General features: G+C 43.0%; 1 protein-coding gene across 2 annotated transcripts in view; it reads left to right on the top strand.

Annotated features, from left to right (window-relative positions):
• Positions 1-18,739, top strand: part of HACD3 (3-hydroxyacyl-CoA dehydratase 3) — a 47,253-nt gene that overhangs the window by 18,843 nt on the left and 9,671 nt on the right. Inside the window, exons 2-7 of one of the 2 annotated variants that reach the window (XM_008053113.1) lie at positions 862-904; positions 3,364-3,437; positions 5,595-5,759; positions 7,492-7,543; positions 12,694-12,804; positions 17,403-17,530. In XM_008053113.1, coding sequence (XP_008051304.1) covers positions 862-904; positions 3,364-3,437; positions 5,595-5,759; positions 7,492-7,543; positions 12,694-12,804; positions 17,403-17,530 — 573 coding nt within the window. The remainder of the gene's footprint in view (positions 1-861; positions 905-3,363; positions 3,438-5,594; positions 5,760-7,491; positions 7,544-12,693; positions 12,805-17,402; positions 17,531-18,739) is intronic. The other variant, XM_021709784.1, reaches the window with a different exon arrangement.

Below are 18,739 nucleotides of genomic sequence, written 5' to 3'. Positions count from 1 at the left end.
CAGCCTCGACCTGCTGGGATCCAGCGATCCTTCCGCCTCAGCCTTCCGAGTAGCCGGAATTACAGGCATGCGCTACCACGCCCAGCTGATTTTTTGATTTATTGCAGAGATGAGGTCTCACCAAGTTGCCCAGGCGAATCTCGAACCCGTGGGCTCAGGCAGTCCACTCACCTCAGCCTCCCAAAGCGTGGGATTACAGGCTGACCCACCAAGCCTGGCTCCAGGTTGGTCTTGAACCCCTGAACTCAGGCAGTCCTCTCACTTCGGCCTTCCAAAGTGCTGGGATTACAGGCTTGAGCCACCGCGCCCAACCAACATGTTCTTTTTCATTCTGCCACATCTGAATCTCTGCCCTTCCCTCTGCCTGCTGAAATTAACTTACCGCCCAGGTTGCAGGACATGTCTCACTTTTGGTGAAGCTTTTCCCAGCCATTCTGTTCCCATAGTGCTCTCTTTCGTAACTGCTTTAATACTTGCTGTCTTCTTATTATCCTTTAGATCTTGATAACTATGTGAAATCTATCATCTCACAGGAAGTGACTCCTCTGTCCCACTGGGTTCTGTTCTGCAGCTCAAGGACTTAGTCTCAGAGATCTGTATACTCCCATCAGGCCTCACATAGTTCCTTGTGATGGACTAATTCAATTCCTGATTCTTCTGCACAATTAGAGCAGTTTAGGATAGGACAGACATAGAGAAGCCCTACACAGAGATATGAATAAATGACTAAATATACTTTCTGGGGGAGGCAGAGTAGGAGATTGAGTCCCCAGGGGGGAAGGATGAAGGGAGGAGGCCCCTGGTTTAATTTTATTTTTCTCTTCATTAAATCGCCTTCTTGCGTCCTTGGTCTCTTCACAGAATCCTGCCATCAGCATCACAGAGAATGTGCTACATTTCAAAGGTCAGTATGCCACAGTGCTCCCAGCTCTATACATGGTTAAGAAAGCATGGGAGTAGTTTCCCTTTATTTTTATCTGTTTGTTTTATTCATCTTAAAATTAATGTTCTCTCATCTGATACTGTTGGGGTAAATTAGATTGTTTTGAAATGCAAGGAGGGATTCCAAAATTTTAGGAATTATCTTTTGGAGGGAGGGCCCCTTGTCATACAGGTCTCCCCCATTAGGTAGGTGTTTTGGGAACTCATTGGTATCAGTGTACCAGTTAGCTGTTGTTGTGAGAGGCTGCTTTTGGCTTCACTAAATTTTTTTTTTGGCGAGTCTTTCAGCATGTTTGCCCATTTCATGATGGGTGATTTACAAGCACACCTGCCCACATTGCACTGAGTCTTTAGCAGTTTTTGACCAAAAACGGCATGACCTCTGTGCTCCACCCTCCCTATTCACCTGACCTTGCCTGGAGTGACTTTTTTTTTTGTTTCCCCACGAAAAAAGTTCTCAAAGGGAAATATTTTGTTGATGTGGAAGAGGTGAAATGAAAGGTAGAGGCACTAAAAGGCATCAAAATTGACAAGTTCAAAAACTGTTTTGAACAATGGGAAAACATCTTGATAGGTGTACTGCATCACACGGAAAGTGCTTTGAAGGTGACTGGAGTTTAAACATGTCAGAGTGAATACACAATTTTTTTATAAATCTCAGATTGGGGGTGGTTCTCCCCTTGTATATAATTAGAAAAGTCAAATAATTTGTTTAAAACCCTGCTTTCCCCCATGGAAAAGCAGTAGATACAATGGGGAAAAAAAAAATCCCAGACTAGAACTTAGGAGATCTGTCTTCTAGCCCTAATTCTGCTGCTACCTTGGACAAGTTAGTGACTTCTCTGGACCTATACAATGAAGATGTTGGGTTATCATTGTGTTTCTCAAACTGGAGGACCTGTGGACACTTGAGAATGTGTCCACAGGATCCTCAAGGGCTCGTGGAACCCAGGTTGAGAAACATGTGAAGAATTAAATATGCTCACTTTAAGCGATAATTTGACTACATTACAGCTATAGACACATACACAAATGTAGCCACTGAACTTGTGTGGTGATACTTGATTATAGAGTAGCCATCTAGATGATCCAGAGTATGTTGCTTTTAAAAAACGGATTATAATGAGAACAAAAAGTAGAGTTTTTCTTGATGAGACTTTGTGGCTCCTGATATTACATTTGCAGACCAGTCTGAGAAACACTGTATGCTAGACGGTGTCTAGGGCCTTTCTGACCCTGACAGTCTGACTCTGTGAATCTGTCTCCATGGCCTTTCTCCCTGTTTATCAGCAGGTTCACTGCTCTGCCTGAGAAGGTAGGTCTGTGTTCACTGTCACCCAGTGGTGTGGAATTCTCCCTGCTTTCTCTCTGTTCCAGTTCCTGCAGTTACTGGAGCTTGAAGAGTTTCTTTTTTACGTGAATTTCTGTCTACTCTATACTTACATGAAAGTACAGCCTGGCTTTTCAAGATTAGAGTAGTGGTGGTAGCAGCTCAGAGTTTTGGGGAGTTATATACATTTAAAAGGAAGTTAAAGTGATCAAAGTGTATCTTGCCACTTAGAGTGCATAGACTGCCCTGTCTTAAGGAACTTCTGGTCTTGGGAAATGATAGCCACCTGTAGCAAGCATGAGGCAGGTTAGATTACATGTGGCCAGGTGAGGGAAGAGAATCCCAGGATGGAACCAAATGACAAGTGAATCAGGAGTAGAGGGGAAGGGATATCCAGCAGCAACTGCTGGGTCCAGCAATCTCTGGTACCTAGGCAGGGCACCTGTGTGATCTGAGGAAAGGAACCATGTCATAGCACAGGGGTGGGCGTTGGCCAACCCAGGGACTTCTTCACAGCTCCACCTCTCATAAGCTACAAGAGATGTTATTTCTTTTCCCTTACTCCATTTGGGATGTGCTAGAGGAGTCACCTTCTCCCTTCCTCCTCTGTCTCTGGTTGGGAGGTTCTAGGTTCAGAGCTGTCATTGAGACACTCCAGAATTTCCATGTACCTGCAACCTTCATTAACCAGTCAAATCAATGCACCCTCTCGTTTTTCTCTGCTCTAGATTTAGAGCAAAAGTAAATATCTAAGTTAAATGTATATCTGTGTGTCCCTTTTGGGTTTGCTTTTTATCTTTTTTCCTGCTGTTATTTGTACTGGCTGTCATCAAGGCCATCTTGGAAGATCATTAGAGGACACACGGAGATAAACTTTTGTCTAGGGTATGGCTTATCTAGTTGTTGAGTAGCTCTGCTCACAAGCCCCAGGGATGTCAACTGGACCCACTATATTTGCATACTACATGCCTTCTGGGTCTTTTGGCTAAGATCCAGTGAAATATTTGCATACTTATGAAAGAACTGCACCAAACTATTGGATGGCCTTGCTCTGCTCAAGTTCACAGTGACCCACATTTCTTTCCTTATAGCTCAGGGACATGGTGCCAAAGGAGACAATGTCTATGAATTTCACCTGGAGTTCTTAGACCTTGTGAAGTCAGAGGTATGTTCTTTTCTTTCTCATTTCTCTTCCTATTTTAGGAAATGAATACTAGTAGTTTAGTGAAATGGGAGCAGGGTTTGTGAGAGAGAAGATTAAAGCCAAAGGGGAATAATATGTGAAAGGAGAAAAACCAGGATTATTTTTTGGAGGGCAGGCCCCTTGTAGTACAAACTTCCCCCATTAGGTAAGTATTCCAGGAACCCACTGGCATCAGTGTACCAGCTAGTGTTGTTGTGAGAGGCTATGTTCAGCTTTGGTGAAATTTTTTTTCTGGGGGGGAGATTCTGTCAACACATTTGCCCATTTCATGATGGGTGATTTACAAGTGCACCTGCCCACACTGTGCTGAGTGCTCAGCAGTTGTTTTTTTATTTTTTTGTTTGACCAAAAATAGCATGACCCTGTGCCCTACCCTCCCTATTCACCTAATCTTGTCCCGAGTGACATTTTTATGTTTTCCTGGATGAAAAAAAGGGAAATGTTTTGCTGATATGGAAGAGTTGAAACAAAAAACAGCAGAAGAAATGGATGAGATAAAAAACTGTTTTGAGTAGTGGAAAAAGCCTTCTGATGGGTGTATTGCATCAAACAGAAAATACTTTGAAGGTGACTGAATTTTAAACATGTAAGAATATACACACAATTTTTAATAAATAAATTCTGGGTTTTTTGGGTCCCTCTTTATAGTTCTCTCATTTGGAACAGAACTGCTGAAGAATGGGGAGTCAGAGAACTTGAGTTGAACCTGGGCTTTGCAATTTATTAGTATTGTGTTCTTGAACAAGTCTCTTCACTTTTTTGAGCTCCAGTTTTCTCGTGTGTTAAATGGAAGACTGTACTAAGTGATCTCTCAGGTTTCTTCCAGCCCTGCTGGTTCTCTATTTTAGTGATGACAGAGGAGTATGGCACCTGTTGTGACCAGAGCTACCCCGAGTGGTCGAAGTCCCCACAGAAGGTCACTTTCATGGAACTTTGCTTCAGGGACATCAAGAAAAGTAGAAATCAGAAAAGGCTAAGGCACCTGGTCTTGGGAAGGAATGCTGAAGTAGAATTGAAGTTTCCCTTCCCTCAGAGCCTGGAGAAACTTCTCTAACAAGAAGGGAGATAATCTACCAGATGACATGTTTCATTTCTGGAATTACACTGAGCTCATTGATCTCTGTGTAGGCGCTCAGTTGTTTGAAAAAGCATCAGTAGTAAGCATTGGTATAAGGGGTAGAAAACCTGTCACAGGCTTGCTTTGGAGACAAAGAGCGAGGCCATGTAGACAAATAGTGAGCTGGAGCAGTCTCTAAGAGTTTGAGTTTTCCAACTTGAGCAAAATCGTGAGACTCCGTCTTTACAAAAATAATTTTAAAATTAGCTGGGTGTGGTGGCATGTGCCTGGAATCCCAACCACTCAGGAGGCTGAGACAGGAGGATCCTTTGAGTCTAGGAGTTCAGGACCAGCCTGGGTGACATAGTGAACTTCATCTCTTAAAAAAAAAAGAAAAATTAGTCAGGCGTGGTGGTGTGCACCCGTGGTCCCAGCTACTCAGGAGGCTGAGGTGGCAGGATTACTTGAGATTGGGAGGTCGAGGCTGCAGTGAGCTATGATTGTGCCACTGCACTCCAGGCTTGGTGATGGGGTGAGACCCTGTCTAAAAAAAAAAAATAAAATGGAGTTAAGTTGGAAAGACTCTTTAGGTTGACCCCTGTGGAAAAGCTGTAACTGCTCCCTTCCAGTTCTGGCCTTGATGCAGGCCTTTCTGAAACAAAGGTTTACCGAGCCAGGGACAATCATTTTCATGGGAGGAAAACTTGTAAGGGTGGGAGGAAAACTTGTAAGGGTGCCTTTGAGAGGGTGATTGGACATAGAACCTTGTGTGCTGTGGCTCTAGCAGGAGTTCATGCCAGTTCCCTTTGGGCCAACCAGGACTTGTCTGCCTTTCTTCTGCTGGTATCCTCCTTTGTTGCTTGTTGGGGAATCAGAGAAGGATGCTGCTGTTCTTACCAGTTCTTCTCTGTGCAGCCCTTGGTCCAGATATTCCTTTGCGTCAGGACTTGCAGGGCCAGGAAGGAAGGGGATAAGCACATGTGCAGCTTCTGTAGAGGGGCACTGGCGTGGTCAGTTCCAGGAATACAAGGGCATTCTCACATTCTTGCTTTCTCTCCTAGCCGGTTTACAAACTGACGCAGAGACAAGTAAATATTACAGTACAGAAGAAAGTGAGTCAGTGGTGGGAGAGACTCACCAAGCAGGAAAAGCGACCTCTGTTTTTGGCCCCTGACTTTGATCGTTGGCTGGATGAATCTGATGCAGAAATGGAGCTCAGAGCCAAGGTTAGTAAGGATCCTAGGGTCTAGCCGCTGAAGACAGAAATCATAAAGAATCCAAGTTTTTGGGCCACTTCAGATACCTCTCCGGGTCTGACAGAGTCGGGACAAAGTTACAAATATATTTAAAGAACTGGTGACATGACTTTAGAGATGAGTTGGTCATGTGTTTTGTTCCTTGATTAGATTTATCTGATGTTTTTCTTACAACTAGACTAAGGTGATGGGTTCTGGAGGAGAACTACAGGGTGAAGTGTCCTCTTGCCACATCCTATCAAGAGTGCACTCTGTGACTGGGTGCAATGGCTCAAGCCTGTAATCCCAGCACTTTGGGAGGCTGAAGTGAGAGGACTGCTCGAGCCTATGGGTTCGAGACCACACTGGGCAACTAGGCAAGACCTCATCTCTACAATAAATCAAGAAAAATTAGCCGGGTGTGATGGCGCATGCCTGTAGTTCCAGCTACTTGGAAGACTAAGGCAGAAGGATCGCCTGAGCCCAGCAGGTCGAGGCTGCAGTGGCCATGAGCATGCCACTGCCCTCCAGCCTGGGTAACGGAGTGAGACTCTGACTCAAAAAATAAAAAATAAAAAAGACTGCACTCTGCCAAATGGTGTGGCACTATTGATGTCAGCCTGGCTCAGCTGGCATGAGGCAGTGCTCACCTGAAGAACTGTGAAGTCGTTCTCCCTGTGCCCCTCCCTCTCCTTACCAGACTGGAGGGAAGTCTGTGTGTGCCTGCACTCACAGAGTGGGGAGTTAAACTTCTTATCCTTTGGATGGAAGAGCTGCATAATTATTTGGAATTCTTCTGTGTGAAGGTTTTGTCTATTCTCTCCCAGTTATTTATTTATTCATTATTTTTATATCAATGTGGACTTACGGATATTTTATACTTTGGGTTATAATCTAATACTATGTTATATATTTTCTTGCTCCAGTTCCACTTCTAGCCACTGGAAGCTCTCTCATTGACTCCTGTGTCTTTTTGAGAAAGATCCATCATTGTGGAACTGCTTTTAAAGCACTTTCTTACTTTCTGGCATTATAAGTTTTTCCAGGCTTATATTTTTATTCCCTCCTCCAGTCCTAGAATAGCCAGCCATTTCTCCAAGGAGTTATGTTCTTTTGATTGCTGAATGGTACTGGAAACCAATATCTAGGCATCAGGTATGCGCATTGCCATGGGGGTGTCATTGCTTTTAGGTCCTCTCAACTGACAGAGTAAGGACGCATATGTATGCATACCAACCCTTGCTTATACATGTACAGTATTTCTATATGTATTCATTTGTATCTATATTAAACTGAATGAGTTCATACTGATATTGGAGACATGATCTTAGTTTCTGGAAAAAATATACCAAAAAACCTAGAAATCTTGAAGGATAAAATAGGAATCTACATTCTGCCTTAAACTTATGTTTTGCTTCTCTGACTAACAAATCTTCTAGATGCCCTTTTTAGTGCTAAGATTTCAAGATTGCCCACTTGGCAGTTTGAAAGCCAGCTGATTAGGCTGACTCTGGGAACAGTGATGGGCATCCTGTGATGTTACTGCTATCTAGTGAGGTAGGCGTTTGGCACCATGAACTAGGGCATTCTCCCTAAAGGTGCACTGAACACACTTTGAGGAGGTGGCTTTGAGGGAGTCAGATTACTCATCTAGCATATGGACTTTTACAAGCGTTTGGAAATTCTGACTTGTCTTCTTGGAAAACTTCTGTCTCAATTCTAGGAAGAAGAACGCCTAAACAAACTCAGACTGGAAAGCCAAGGATCCCCTGAAAGTAAGTTGCTGCTACAGCAGTGGCAGTCAGCAGTGAACGCGTGTTAGTGGTGGGAGATGGATAAATTTGTGGCAGGAGCGCTGACTCCACTCTAGTGAGCTGTGTGGGTGAGCGGATGTGAAGTCTTAGAGGCCAAGGCTTGAGCTGCATACACCGTATTGAAAGCCTTACCTTTAATGTTTCTTTCTGTCTTGGGCATCATATCATCTGAGCACACTGAGGCTGGAGTGGCAGAAGGAAGAACTTTAGTCTCCTATGTGAGCCTAGTGGCAGAAGGTAGCCAAATGCTGCACAGACCTGTGGAAATTACTGCATGGGTCCAAGGCTACCCTCCTCCAGCCTGGTGTTTTTTTCTCCCAACTGAGATCTCAAGGGCTGTACTGTGGACAAATGTGGTTGTTAACATTATACATGGAGCATTTTCTGTATAGTCCCGCTACTCATTAACCTTTTAAAAATTCGTTTCTGAACTGGATGTGGTGGCTCATGCCTATAATCCCAGCACTTTGAGAGGTGGAGTTGAGAGGATTGCCAGAGCCCAAGGGTTTGAGACCAGCCTGGGCAACTTGGTGAGACCTCATCTCTATAATTAATAAAAAAATTAGCCAGGTATGGTAGTGTGCGCCTGTAGTTCCAGCTACTTGGAAGGCTGAGGTGGAAGGATCACCTGAGCCCAGCAGGTCAAGGCTGTGGTGGCTGTGAGCATGCCACTGCACTCCAGCCTGGGCGAAAGCAGTGAGACTCTGACTCAAAGAAAAAAAAATCAATTTCTATCTGTTTAACCACTTTTATTTATTTATTTATTTAGTTGGAGTCTCACTCTGTTGCCTAGGCTGGAGGGCAGTAGCATGCTCACGACCACTGCAGCCTCTACCTGCTGTTCAGGTGATCCTTCCGCCTCAGCTTTCCAAGTAGCTGGAACTACAGATGTGCGCCACCACACCTGGCTGATTTTTTTATTTATTGTAGATACAAAGTCTCACCAAGTTGCCCAGGCTGGTCTCGAACCCCTAGACTCAGGCAGTCCTCTTGCCTCGGCCTCCCAAAGTGCTGGAATTATAGGCTTGCATCACTATGCCTGGCCATGTTTAACCACTTTTAAATAAGTAGCTCTGTAAGTGTATTATCTTCTGGGTAACATAGTTGGACTAAAATCAGCAGCTGCCTATTAAGTTCATGCCATATGGAGAGTGTTGTTCTTGGCCCTTGACGTGGAGCCACATGAATCCATTATGGCACATGAACTCGAGAGTGCTTATGTTCTATTGGGGGGACATGCAAGTCTATGTAAAACTGTCTCTGAAAAGCAGAATGAAATGCAGGCTCCTTATGTGTCCTGAATTGAACTTTGTCAAGTTTTATTGGTACTTATTTGGCATGCCATAAATAAGGAAAGAGACATTTTTAGAGCAATCGTTTTCTAACTGTGTTCCATGTTACCCCAGGGGTTTGCAGAGATGCTTGGAGGAGTGGGTCAAGCAAGCAGATCTATATCAGTCAGAACCGCTCTCTTTTGTGTTTTATGTGTTGGGGTTCTGAATAAGGGTTCTCTTGAAAAGGGGTTTAGGCCAGGTGCAGTGGCTTAAGCCTGTCATCCCAGCACTTTGGGAGGCTGAGGTAAGAGGATTGACTGAGCCCAGGGATTCAAGACCAACCTGGGCAACTTGGCGAGACCTCATCTCTACAATAAATTTAAAAATTAGCCAGGCGTTGTGGTGCATGCCTGTAGTTCCAGCTACTTAGAAGGCTGAAGTGGAAGTTTCACCTGAGCCCAGCAGGTCGAGGGTGCGGTGACCCTGAATGTGCCACTGCATTCTAGCCTGGGCAATAGAGGGAGACTCCTACTCAAAAAAAAAAAAAAAAAAAGATTTAAAAAAAGACTTGAATAAACTTGAATTTTAGAGGAATGTTATTTTAGCATAGCTGAGGAAGGGAGAGGATTAGTGGAAGCAAAGAATAACAACATTAAAAAGTACCTTGAGATTTAAATTAATTTTTTGATATTTTAAAGGGACAAACTTCAGAAATAGGTACAAATTCTTATACATGGATTTTTAGGATATTAGGTAAAGCTTTAATTTTTATCTAAATTCACACAGTGTTCTGATGACGGAAGTTCTTTATGGTAGGGAAGTGTAATCAACTTTGGTAGATTTTTCTATTTTTAAATTCTTTTTTAAAATTATGACACAGCAAAATTTACCTCTTGCCTCCGCTTCCCACAGTGCTGGGATTATAGGTGTGAGCCATTGCTCCTGACTAAAACTGACCTTTTTAAAAGGGTACAGTTCTATGATTTTTTTAAAAAATTTATTTTATAATAGAAGTGTGGGGTACAAGTGAGGATTAACTACATAAAGTAGGCTGCATGTAGGTGAAGTTTGGGCTTCTAACTGGCCCTCACTCTCCTTTGTGTTGTCACGTGGCCCCACCCTCCTTTCTCCCTCCCTCCCCTAGCAGTGCCCAGTGACTGCCGATCCCTCTGTGACAAATGTTCAAGGCCCACTACTTTTGTGGTTTTTGATTATAAAAGTTTTTTTTTTTTTAATTTTTTGAGTCAGGGTCTTACTCTGTTGCCCAGACTGAAGTTGGCACAATCATGGCTCATTACAGCTTTAACCTCCTGGGCTTAAGTGATCCTCCAGCCTGGGCCTCCCAAAGTGCTAGAATTATAGACATGAGCCACCATGCCTAGCCAGAAAAAAGTTTTAGTTAAATGTTGCTAGAAGTCTGACATGTTTTGGACCCTTAAAATAAGGATGCTGCCCCCCCCTTTTTTGGGGGGGTGGATGGAGTCTCGCTATGTTGCTCAGGCTGGTCTTGAACTTCTGGGTTCAAGTGATCCTCCTGCTTCAGCCTCCCAAGTAGCTGAGATTACAGGTGTGAGCTACTGCACCTGGTTTAGGCTGGTTTTGATTGATCGCACTACTAAATGTGATTATTTGAGCCTAAACGAAGTGTCTGCAGAATATCTGTAGGCTAGGATTAAATACATAGCTGCAAAATCTGAGCACCATAGTTATTTTTTGAGAACGGTTCTTTTCTTTACATGACTACTTTGATTCAACCACAACTCTATCTAAACTCCTTCTTTAACTTTTGAATTGGCTGCTTCTTCATGAACCTCATGCTGCAAGCAATATGTATGTCTCTTCTTTTCTGCCTCTTGGTTTGAAATTGTCTTCCCTCGGTTGTGTCCTCACTCTGCCCATCTTCCAAAACCCAGATCAGATGGCAGCTTTTCTATGTATACTAGCTTGGTGCCCACTTTCCAAGTTTTGTGTCACTTTTTTAACCTTGAAATTTTCATAAAACATTACTTGTCACTCTCCATCTGGTACTGTGGTTTTTGGACTGTAAGCTCTGAGGGTGGCATCATATTTTCAGTTTGTCTCCTAGTGGTGCTCTTCACAGTGCCCTGCACACTGTAGGTGTTCCCTTAATTCTTGGTTGAATGAATAGATGACCAAATATCACTTTAATCTCTTTGAGCTAGTTTGACCTCAGTGACCATAAAGAAATTCCAGAAAAGAAGTAACCTTGGATCATATTAAGATGACTCGAGCAGGCACTGAGGAGAGCTTTATTTCCCTTCTGTGATGCCTTGTAAGAGGGTCACTCATTCTTTGCAAGGTATTAAGAAAAAAGCACAGCACTTGACATGCCTTTTCCTGTTTTCTCACTCTATAATTGTCAACACAGAGACTTCTGTGATCAAATGTGTAGGAGTCTTTCCCCACCAACAAGCAAGCAGTCAGTTCTAAGCCTGTTCTATGGTCATCTCCAGCCTCTTATTGTGCTTTCATGCTTAAGTAGGAGCTTAGATACAGTCAATAGCAAGAGTCAGGTGCCCTCTAATTCATTTCTACCTGGAGATAGCGTCAGATCCCACAGTCTGAGGACTCAGTTTCCCCCATCTCTCCAACTTCAGACAATAGTTGCATCTGGGCTTCTAGAACTTCTGACTGACTGGTCATAAATTGAGATTCCCGCGGTGGCTATGCCTGTCATCATAGCACTTGGGGAGGCAGAGGAGAGAGGATTGCCTGAGCCTAGAGGTTTGAGACCAGCCTGGGCAACTTGGCCAGAGCTTTTCTCTACAGTAAAATAAAAAAATTAGCCAGGCATGGTGGTGCGTGCATGTGGTTCCAGCTACTTGGAAGACTGAGGTGGAGATTCCCTGAACCCAGCAGGTCTAGGCTATGGTGGCCATGAGTGTGCCACTGCACTCCAACCTGGGTGACAGAGTGAGATTCCAACAAAAATAAAAATTAAAAATAGAAAACACTTTTAAAGTAAAAAAAATTTGATTAATTTGCTAGAGCAGCTCGCACAACTCAGGGAAATGCTTACTCACATTTACTGATTTATTGTAAAGGATATTGCAAAGGATGCTGATCAAGACATGTGTAAGGTAAGGTAGGGAGGAAGTGGTGTGGAGCTTTCATCCCTCCCTGGACACACCACCCTTCAGGAACTTCTGGGTGCTATCTGAAGCTTCTTAGGCCCTGTTCTCTTGGGCCTTTTATGGCCTTCATTGCATAGGCATGGTTGAAGAGTTGCCAGCAGTGCTAACATGTGATTGAACAAAAAGGGTATGAGCTAAACCCAGCAAGGCCTGTTTGCTCAGATTCTTCTGGCCTCTCTGTGTAGCCTTCTTTCCTGCAGGACCTCTCTGGAATGAGGGTCTTATGACCCACAATTAGGTTATAGTCCTGCTTTGGACAGGTGAAAGGAGGGCAGGGGAAGGTCAGAGTGAGAAAGAGTCTGTTTTCAAAGGCCCAAAGTGACCCAGCATTATGGTAAAACACTGAACAAGGTTAGTGGGAATCAGAAGCCAGTGGATGAAAGCCACTATAACCATCCTAATATGACAGCATAGGTCACATTTTTTCTGGGTTTGTTATATCTGTATACTCATCCCTCAGGGTTGTGAAAGGAAAGACTACCAAAAACATGCCTTGGAGAGCAATGTCCTCATGATTTTTCCTTGCATGTTTCTCTATGGTAATAGGAGCCCAGGCTGGAGATGATTTGGGCCAGATATCGTGTGGAAGCTGGGGGCACCCAGGAAGGAAAAAGGGCTGGGAGTCTTTCAGATATGCCCCAGCTTCTCCTTTAACAATTCACTGCCTTGCTTTGCTTTCCAGCTCTCACAAGCTTGAAGAAAGGATACCTGTTCATGTATAATTTTGTGCAGTTCTTGGGATTCTCCTGGGTCTTTGTCAACATGACCGTGCGGTTCTGTATCTTGGGAAAAGGCAAGTAAGAAATGTCTGGATTAGTGTTCTCCTCAGTAGTTTGGACCACTACTCACCAAAGATAATGTTCTCTGCCTTCGATATTAGCAAAAATGCTCACATCTGTGCGGCACTTTCTGCCTCTTATTGTGTTTTCATGCCTTTTCTCCCCCATGTTCTTGTTAAACAAGCTGAATAATATTCCTTTCAATTAAGAGGTAAGCCTGGAGATGGTAAAAAAAAAAATGGCTCCCATTCACGTAGCTAGCCAGAAGCACCTCTTGGGCTAGAATCCCCTCCTTGTTCACTGCTTGGTAATTCATTAGTAATAAATAAATTGAGCTGGGCGCAGTGGCTCAAGCATGTAATCCCAGTACTTTGGGAGGTCGAGGCGAGAGGATTGCCTGAGCCCGGGTGTTTGAGACCAGCCTGGGCAGCTTGTTGAAACCTCATTTCTACAATATATATCAGAAGAAAATTAGCCAGGTGTGGTAGCACACACCTGTAGTTCTGTCTACTTGAAAGACTGAAGCGGAAGGATAGCCTGAGGCCCAGCAGGTCGACGCTGGGGTGGCAGTGAATGTGCCACTGCATTCCAGCCTGGGTGACAGAGTGAGACTTTGACTCTAAATAAATAAATTGATGTGATACTTCCAGTACCCACATTATGCAAGTCCAAAAGGGTTTTAGATTCTAGCATGAACTGTTCTAAGACAGAATGAAAAGACTATCATGAGATGTTAGTTCTTCCTATATTAATTTATATGTTTAACAGAATTCTCACTCTAATTTACTTTCTAAATAAACTATATTTAAAAAATAATTTTTGAACATATTTTCCTTTCCATGATTCATGAGTCCTCTTTAATTATATATGTATTTGAACCATCTAATATGCTCTACTGATTATTCTTATGCTAATGCTATATACTATTTTAATTACCATACTTTCATATCAAGTAGAAAAAGCCTTTTTCTTTTTTTTTCTTTTTTTTGAGTTAGAGTCTCACTCTGTTACCCAGACTGGAGTGCAGTGGCCGCTCCTGGCCACCGCAACCTCGACTGCTGGGCTCTGGTGATCCTTCCGCCTCAGCCTTCCGAGTAGCCGGAATTACAGGTGCACACTACTACACCTGGCTGATTTTTGATTTATTGTAGAGATGAGGTCTCACCAAGTTGCCCAGGCGGGTCTCGAACCCACGGGCTCAGGCAATCCACTCACCTCACCCTCCCAAAAGCATGGGATTACAGGCTGAGCCACTGAGCCCGGCTGAAAAAGCCTTTTTCAATACTTTTTCTTCCCCCAAATAGTATTACCTATTTATTTTTCCAGATAAACTTTCAGAATACTTTAGATCAATTCTCAAAAGTTTTCCAGTCGGGCTCGGTGGTTCAGCCTGTAATCCCGCACTTTGGGAGGCTGAGGTGAGTGGATTGCCTGAGCCCGTGGGTTCGAGACCCGCCTGGGCAACTTGGCAAGACCTCATCTCTACAATAAATCAAAAAATTAGCAGGGCGTGGTAGCACACTCCTGTAGTTCCAGCTACTTGGAAGGCTGAGGCGGAAGGATCACTGGAGCCCAGCAGGTCAAGGCTGCTGTGGCTGGGAGCATGCCACTGCACTCCAGTCTGGGCGACAGAGTAAGACTCCAACTCAAAAAAAAAAACAAAAAAAAAGAATCACATATATATACTCACCTGGCAGGGGAGATACCATGATCATGAGGGTGGTTTTCCTAGGGCGAGGCTCACCCATTGCACTCCGGGTGTGCTGACCCCTGCGATTTCCCCAAATTCGGGAAACTCGACTGATAATTTGTGGTAGTGGGGGACTGTGTTTGCACTCTCCCCTGGGTAATGTAGTGTAACAACAGATGTTTTTTATCTGGTAGGATTAGAAGTCTTAAGTTGTGTAGTGATTTTAGTATGGTATATGTTGACATGATTAGCGACAGGTATTAAAATTCTGGTTGTTTAAAAAAAAAAGAATCCCATATAAAAAAATTATGGCAAGGTATAAGCTAATATTTATTAAAATATCAAATGGAGAGTTAAGACTTTCTAAGCTTAATAAAAGTGTGACTGGCAGTAGTGGGAAACTGTAGTGGAGGGGAGGGTATTAGCAGTAGTGGGAATCTGCTGGGGGAGGGGGAGGACACACCTCATCAACAAGGGTACCTGCATAATGACCATTTGTATACCTAACTCTGAATTGTACTCTACATCTTTAAAATAAAAAAAAGTGTTAGACAAAACCATAAAAAAGTCAATATTTGACTGTATAAAATATCTAAATTAGTATAAATCTAAAAAGACCCCAGCCAAGAGAATATTAAATGTTGACAGTATATAGAGGTGGCAGACAGCATGGGGGTAGGGGTTGGTTTCTTTGCATATAAAGAACTTATACAAATTTATTTTAATATGTGAAAACTATACCCAGTTGAATGAACAAAAGTCGTATATAGCCAGTTCATGTAAGAAGAAATGGAATTAGCTTAACATATAGAAAACTGTTTTACTGTGTTTGACTGATTGATTGATTGATTGAGTTGGAGTCTTACTCTGTTGTCCAGACTGGAGTGCAGTGGTATACTCACTGCCACCACAACCTCGACCTGCTGCGCTCAGGTGATCCTTCTGCCTCAGCCTTCCAAGTAGTGGGAACCACATGCATGCGCCACCACACCTGGCTAATTTTTAAATTTTGTATAGAGTCGAGGTCTCACCATGTTGCCCAGGTGGTCTTGAAACCTGGACTCAGGCAATGCTCTCACCTCTTTCTTTCAAAGTACTGGATTACAGATGTGAGCCACCATGCCCGGCTACAGTGTTATTTTTAATGTATTAGTTTGGCAAAGTTAAAGACAATACCTAGTTCAGGAGAGCATGTGCTAAGTAGACACATGCTATGGCTTTGGGAGGGGCGTGTCCAGCACTCCTATGGAAAGTCATTTGGCAGTGTATCAAGAACCTTAACTGTTCATATGCTTGGATCTGGTTATTTCACTTCTGGAAGTATGTTCTAAATTAATAATCAAAACTACAGGAAAAGTTTTTCCAAAAACAAACATATTATGGCCAGGCATGGTGGCATGCACCTGTGATCCTAGCTACTCAGGAGGCTGAGGTGGGAGAATCATTTGAACCCAGGAGTTGGAGGCTGCAGTGAGCTGTGATTACACCACTGCACTCCAGCCTAGGCCACAGAGCACAACCCTGTCTCTAAAACAAGCAAAATACACATTTACACATTGTGGCATTATTTATTTATTTTATTATAGAGATGTGGGATACAAGTCAGTATTAGCTACACATGTAGACTGTATGCAGGTAAAGCTTAGGCCTCTGTCTGGTTCTCACTTCCCCTGGTTTAGGACATTATTGGTGGCATTATTTCTATTGGTGACACATTGGAAACTCCCTGGATGTCCATTGTGAGGGATTGCTTTGGAGTATTCACTCAGTGGAATGTCTTGAAGCAAATATGAAGTATTTAAAGAATTTGTAATAACGTGGAGAAGTACTAAGACTGTACTTTCAGGATCACTTCTATAGTTTATAACATGGAGAAATACTTATGACTAGCTAAAAAAGTAGTATTTAAATTTGTTTTTCCAGTTTGATCATACCCATATAAAAAGGGGAAGAAACAGAACCAATACGTGCAAAAAGAATAAAAGGAATACACTATTTTCAGGTGGTTTGAATGTGAATAATCTTTAAAAATGTTTAAATTTTCTTTATTTGTAAATGAAGCATGGGGGAATAGAAGTGCAATGAAAAGTGTAAACTCGCTTTAAAAGAGAGAAAGTCCTATAGACATTTGATTCTTTGGTCCTAAATTCCCATCTGAGATCCCTGGAGGTGAATTATAGTTATCTCTAGAGTCATTTGAAAGAGGAAAAATGCATGTTGTTTTTCTAGCCATCTTTAGCATGTTGGAATTCTGTAGAACACAGTGGCAGGCTGGTGAAAAATGTCCAGTGTCTTGTAGTCATGGGTGACCAGAGTTCTAAGATAATTTACTTGAAGAAACAAAGAGGTTTCAGATGCACAGTTTTCAGAACTGCAGCTCTTTTGGGTTTATCACAAATCCCATGGAATGAAAATGGGTACATTTCAAGTTTGTGAGTACTTAATGTGTTTATCCTAACACAGTTGGATAGATTCTGCATGTTCCATGCAAGCCTGTGGGTTGGTAGGTGATCCAGGTTGTATGCTGAACAGAAGCTGCCTGGACTGGTCATCTTGGTTTGGCCTGAGCTTCTTCCTGACCACCCACTGGAATGGAGCTGCTGGTTAGTTCTGCCCTTGTCAGTTCCCAGAGACATGGTCAGGACCTTGGGTGTGGCACCCAGAGTCTTAGTTTGCTCTTTGTAGTTTTCTTCTTTTGAATAAAGAATGTTGGTAAATAGCAAATCCTATACATGTACTTTTCATGCAAACATGTAATTGCAAAAGTTCTTAGGCTGCTTGGGAAGCAGCAGAAACTCTTGAGTCTGAATATTTGTCATTTCTTTCCTAAGCTTCTTTCATGTAAGGAGTTAACTAGTTTGAGAGGTTATTCTCTTGGAACTTGCCAGCTGATTTATTCTGAATGTATATTTGTGCCCGTAGAGTCCTTTTATGACACGTTCCACACCGTGGCTGACATGATGTATTTCTGCCAGATGCTAGCAGTTGTGGAAACTATCAACGCAGCAATTGGAGTTACTAAATCACCGGTGATACCTTCCCTTATCCAGGTATTGAATGGTTAAGCTCAAGGTGAGGTGAAACCTTTCAGTATTTATCTAGTAGGTATGTCACACTTTGCTGAGAAGTCTCAATTAATAAAAAATATCTATTTGCACAGGACTAGCTTTGTGTTATCTGAACAAAGAAGGAATATTTTAAACCTCAGGGATACTTTCCAATGTAGGTTTTTACTTTCCAGTGTAGGTCTGTTTCATTTCTTATAGCATCCTCATGAAATAACAAAGAGATAAAAAGAACTTTAATACTAGGGTATTAATACTAGATTCTAGGGTAGGAGCAGCAGCAGCTCTCCTCAGTCTCCTGGTTACAAATGTACTTCTTGGTCTCCTCCCACCTTGGGTAGAGTACTAGGAGCTCCTTTTGCTGTGGGCCTTCTTCCATGTTTGCAAGTGCCTCTTTGGACTGGAGTGGAGGGTGTTTTCCTCTAATATATCCATGTTGTTTCCTAGTTTGGAAGATGGCATCAGAGCCTCACCCCTTTGCCTTGCTTCCTAGCCGCGTGATACCTAGCTGTGTGCCACCTGCATAAGCGAGGGGCAGCCAGATGATCGTTGCTTAATCTCATCTGGAACTCGCTTTTTATAGTTCTGTCCTCTTCTGGTATTTCACTGTGGCATTTTGATAGTATCAGTTGCAAGGTAAAGAGTGTTAATAGAATAGCTTTATTATTTCTGAATTTCCTGCCCTTGGAAAAAGGTTGCTTTGTTTGGTTTTAAAAAATCAAAGAGAATAGTGAGTGACCCACTAATATGGAATAATTCTGTGTATATGAAGGACTGCAACAAATAAACCTTAAGGTAGAATATTTTTGGCCAGATGGGACGGACAGGTTCCGTGTCATCATGTTGCATGGCGTCCAGGGCAGCCTTGTGGAGCTGGGCCATGCCTGGGGCCAGAGCAGGGCTTGTTTTGATTTGAAAATGGGAATAGAATTTACCACAGTAGGTTGACCAGGTCATTTAATGTACATTGAAGGCTTGCTTAGTGTACAGAATGAGTCGTCTCTGTCCTGGAGGACACCAACATCTAGAATGCCATTTCCTGGATACCAAGTAGGAGTGAGTAGAACATGGTACAGAATAGAAACCTAGGAAATGGCCGGGCTTGGTGGCTCAGCCTGTAATCCCAGTGCTTTGGGAGGCCGAGGTGAGTGGATTGCCTGAACCCGTGGGTTCGAGACCTGCCCGGGCAACTTG

The sequence above is a fragment of the Carlito syrichta genome, unplaced genomic scaffold (assembly GCF_000164805.1).
Source record: "Carlito syrichta isolate Samal-C Ts95f unplaced genomic scaffold, Tarsius_syrichta-2.0.1 Scaffold73074, whole genome shotgun sequence".
NCBI classification, from domain to species: Eukaryota; Metazoa; Chordata; class Mammalia; order Primates; family Tarsiidae; genus Carlito; species Carlito syrichta.
This window is presented reverse-complemented; position numbering and strand designations above follow the sequence as displayed.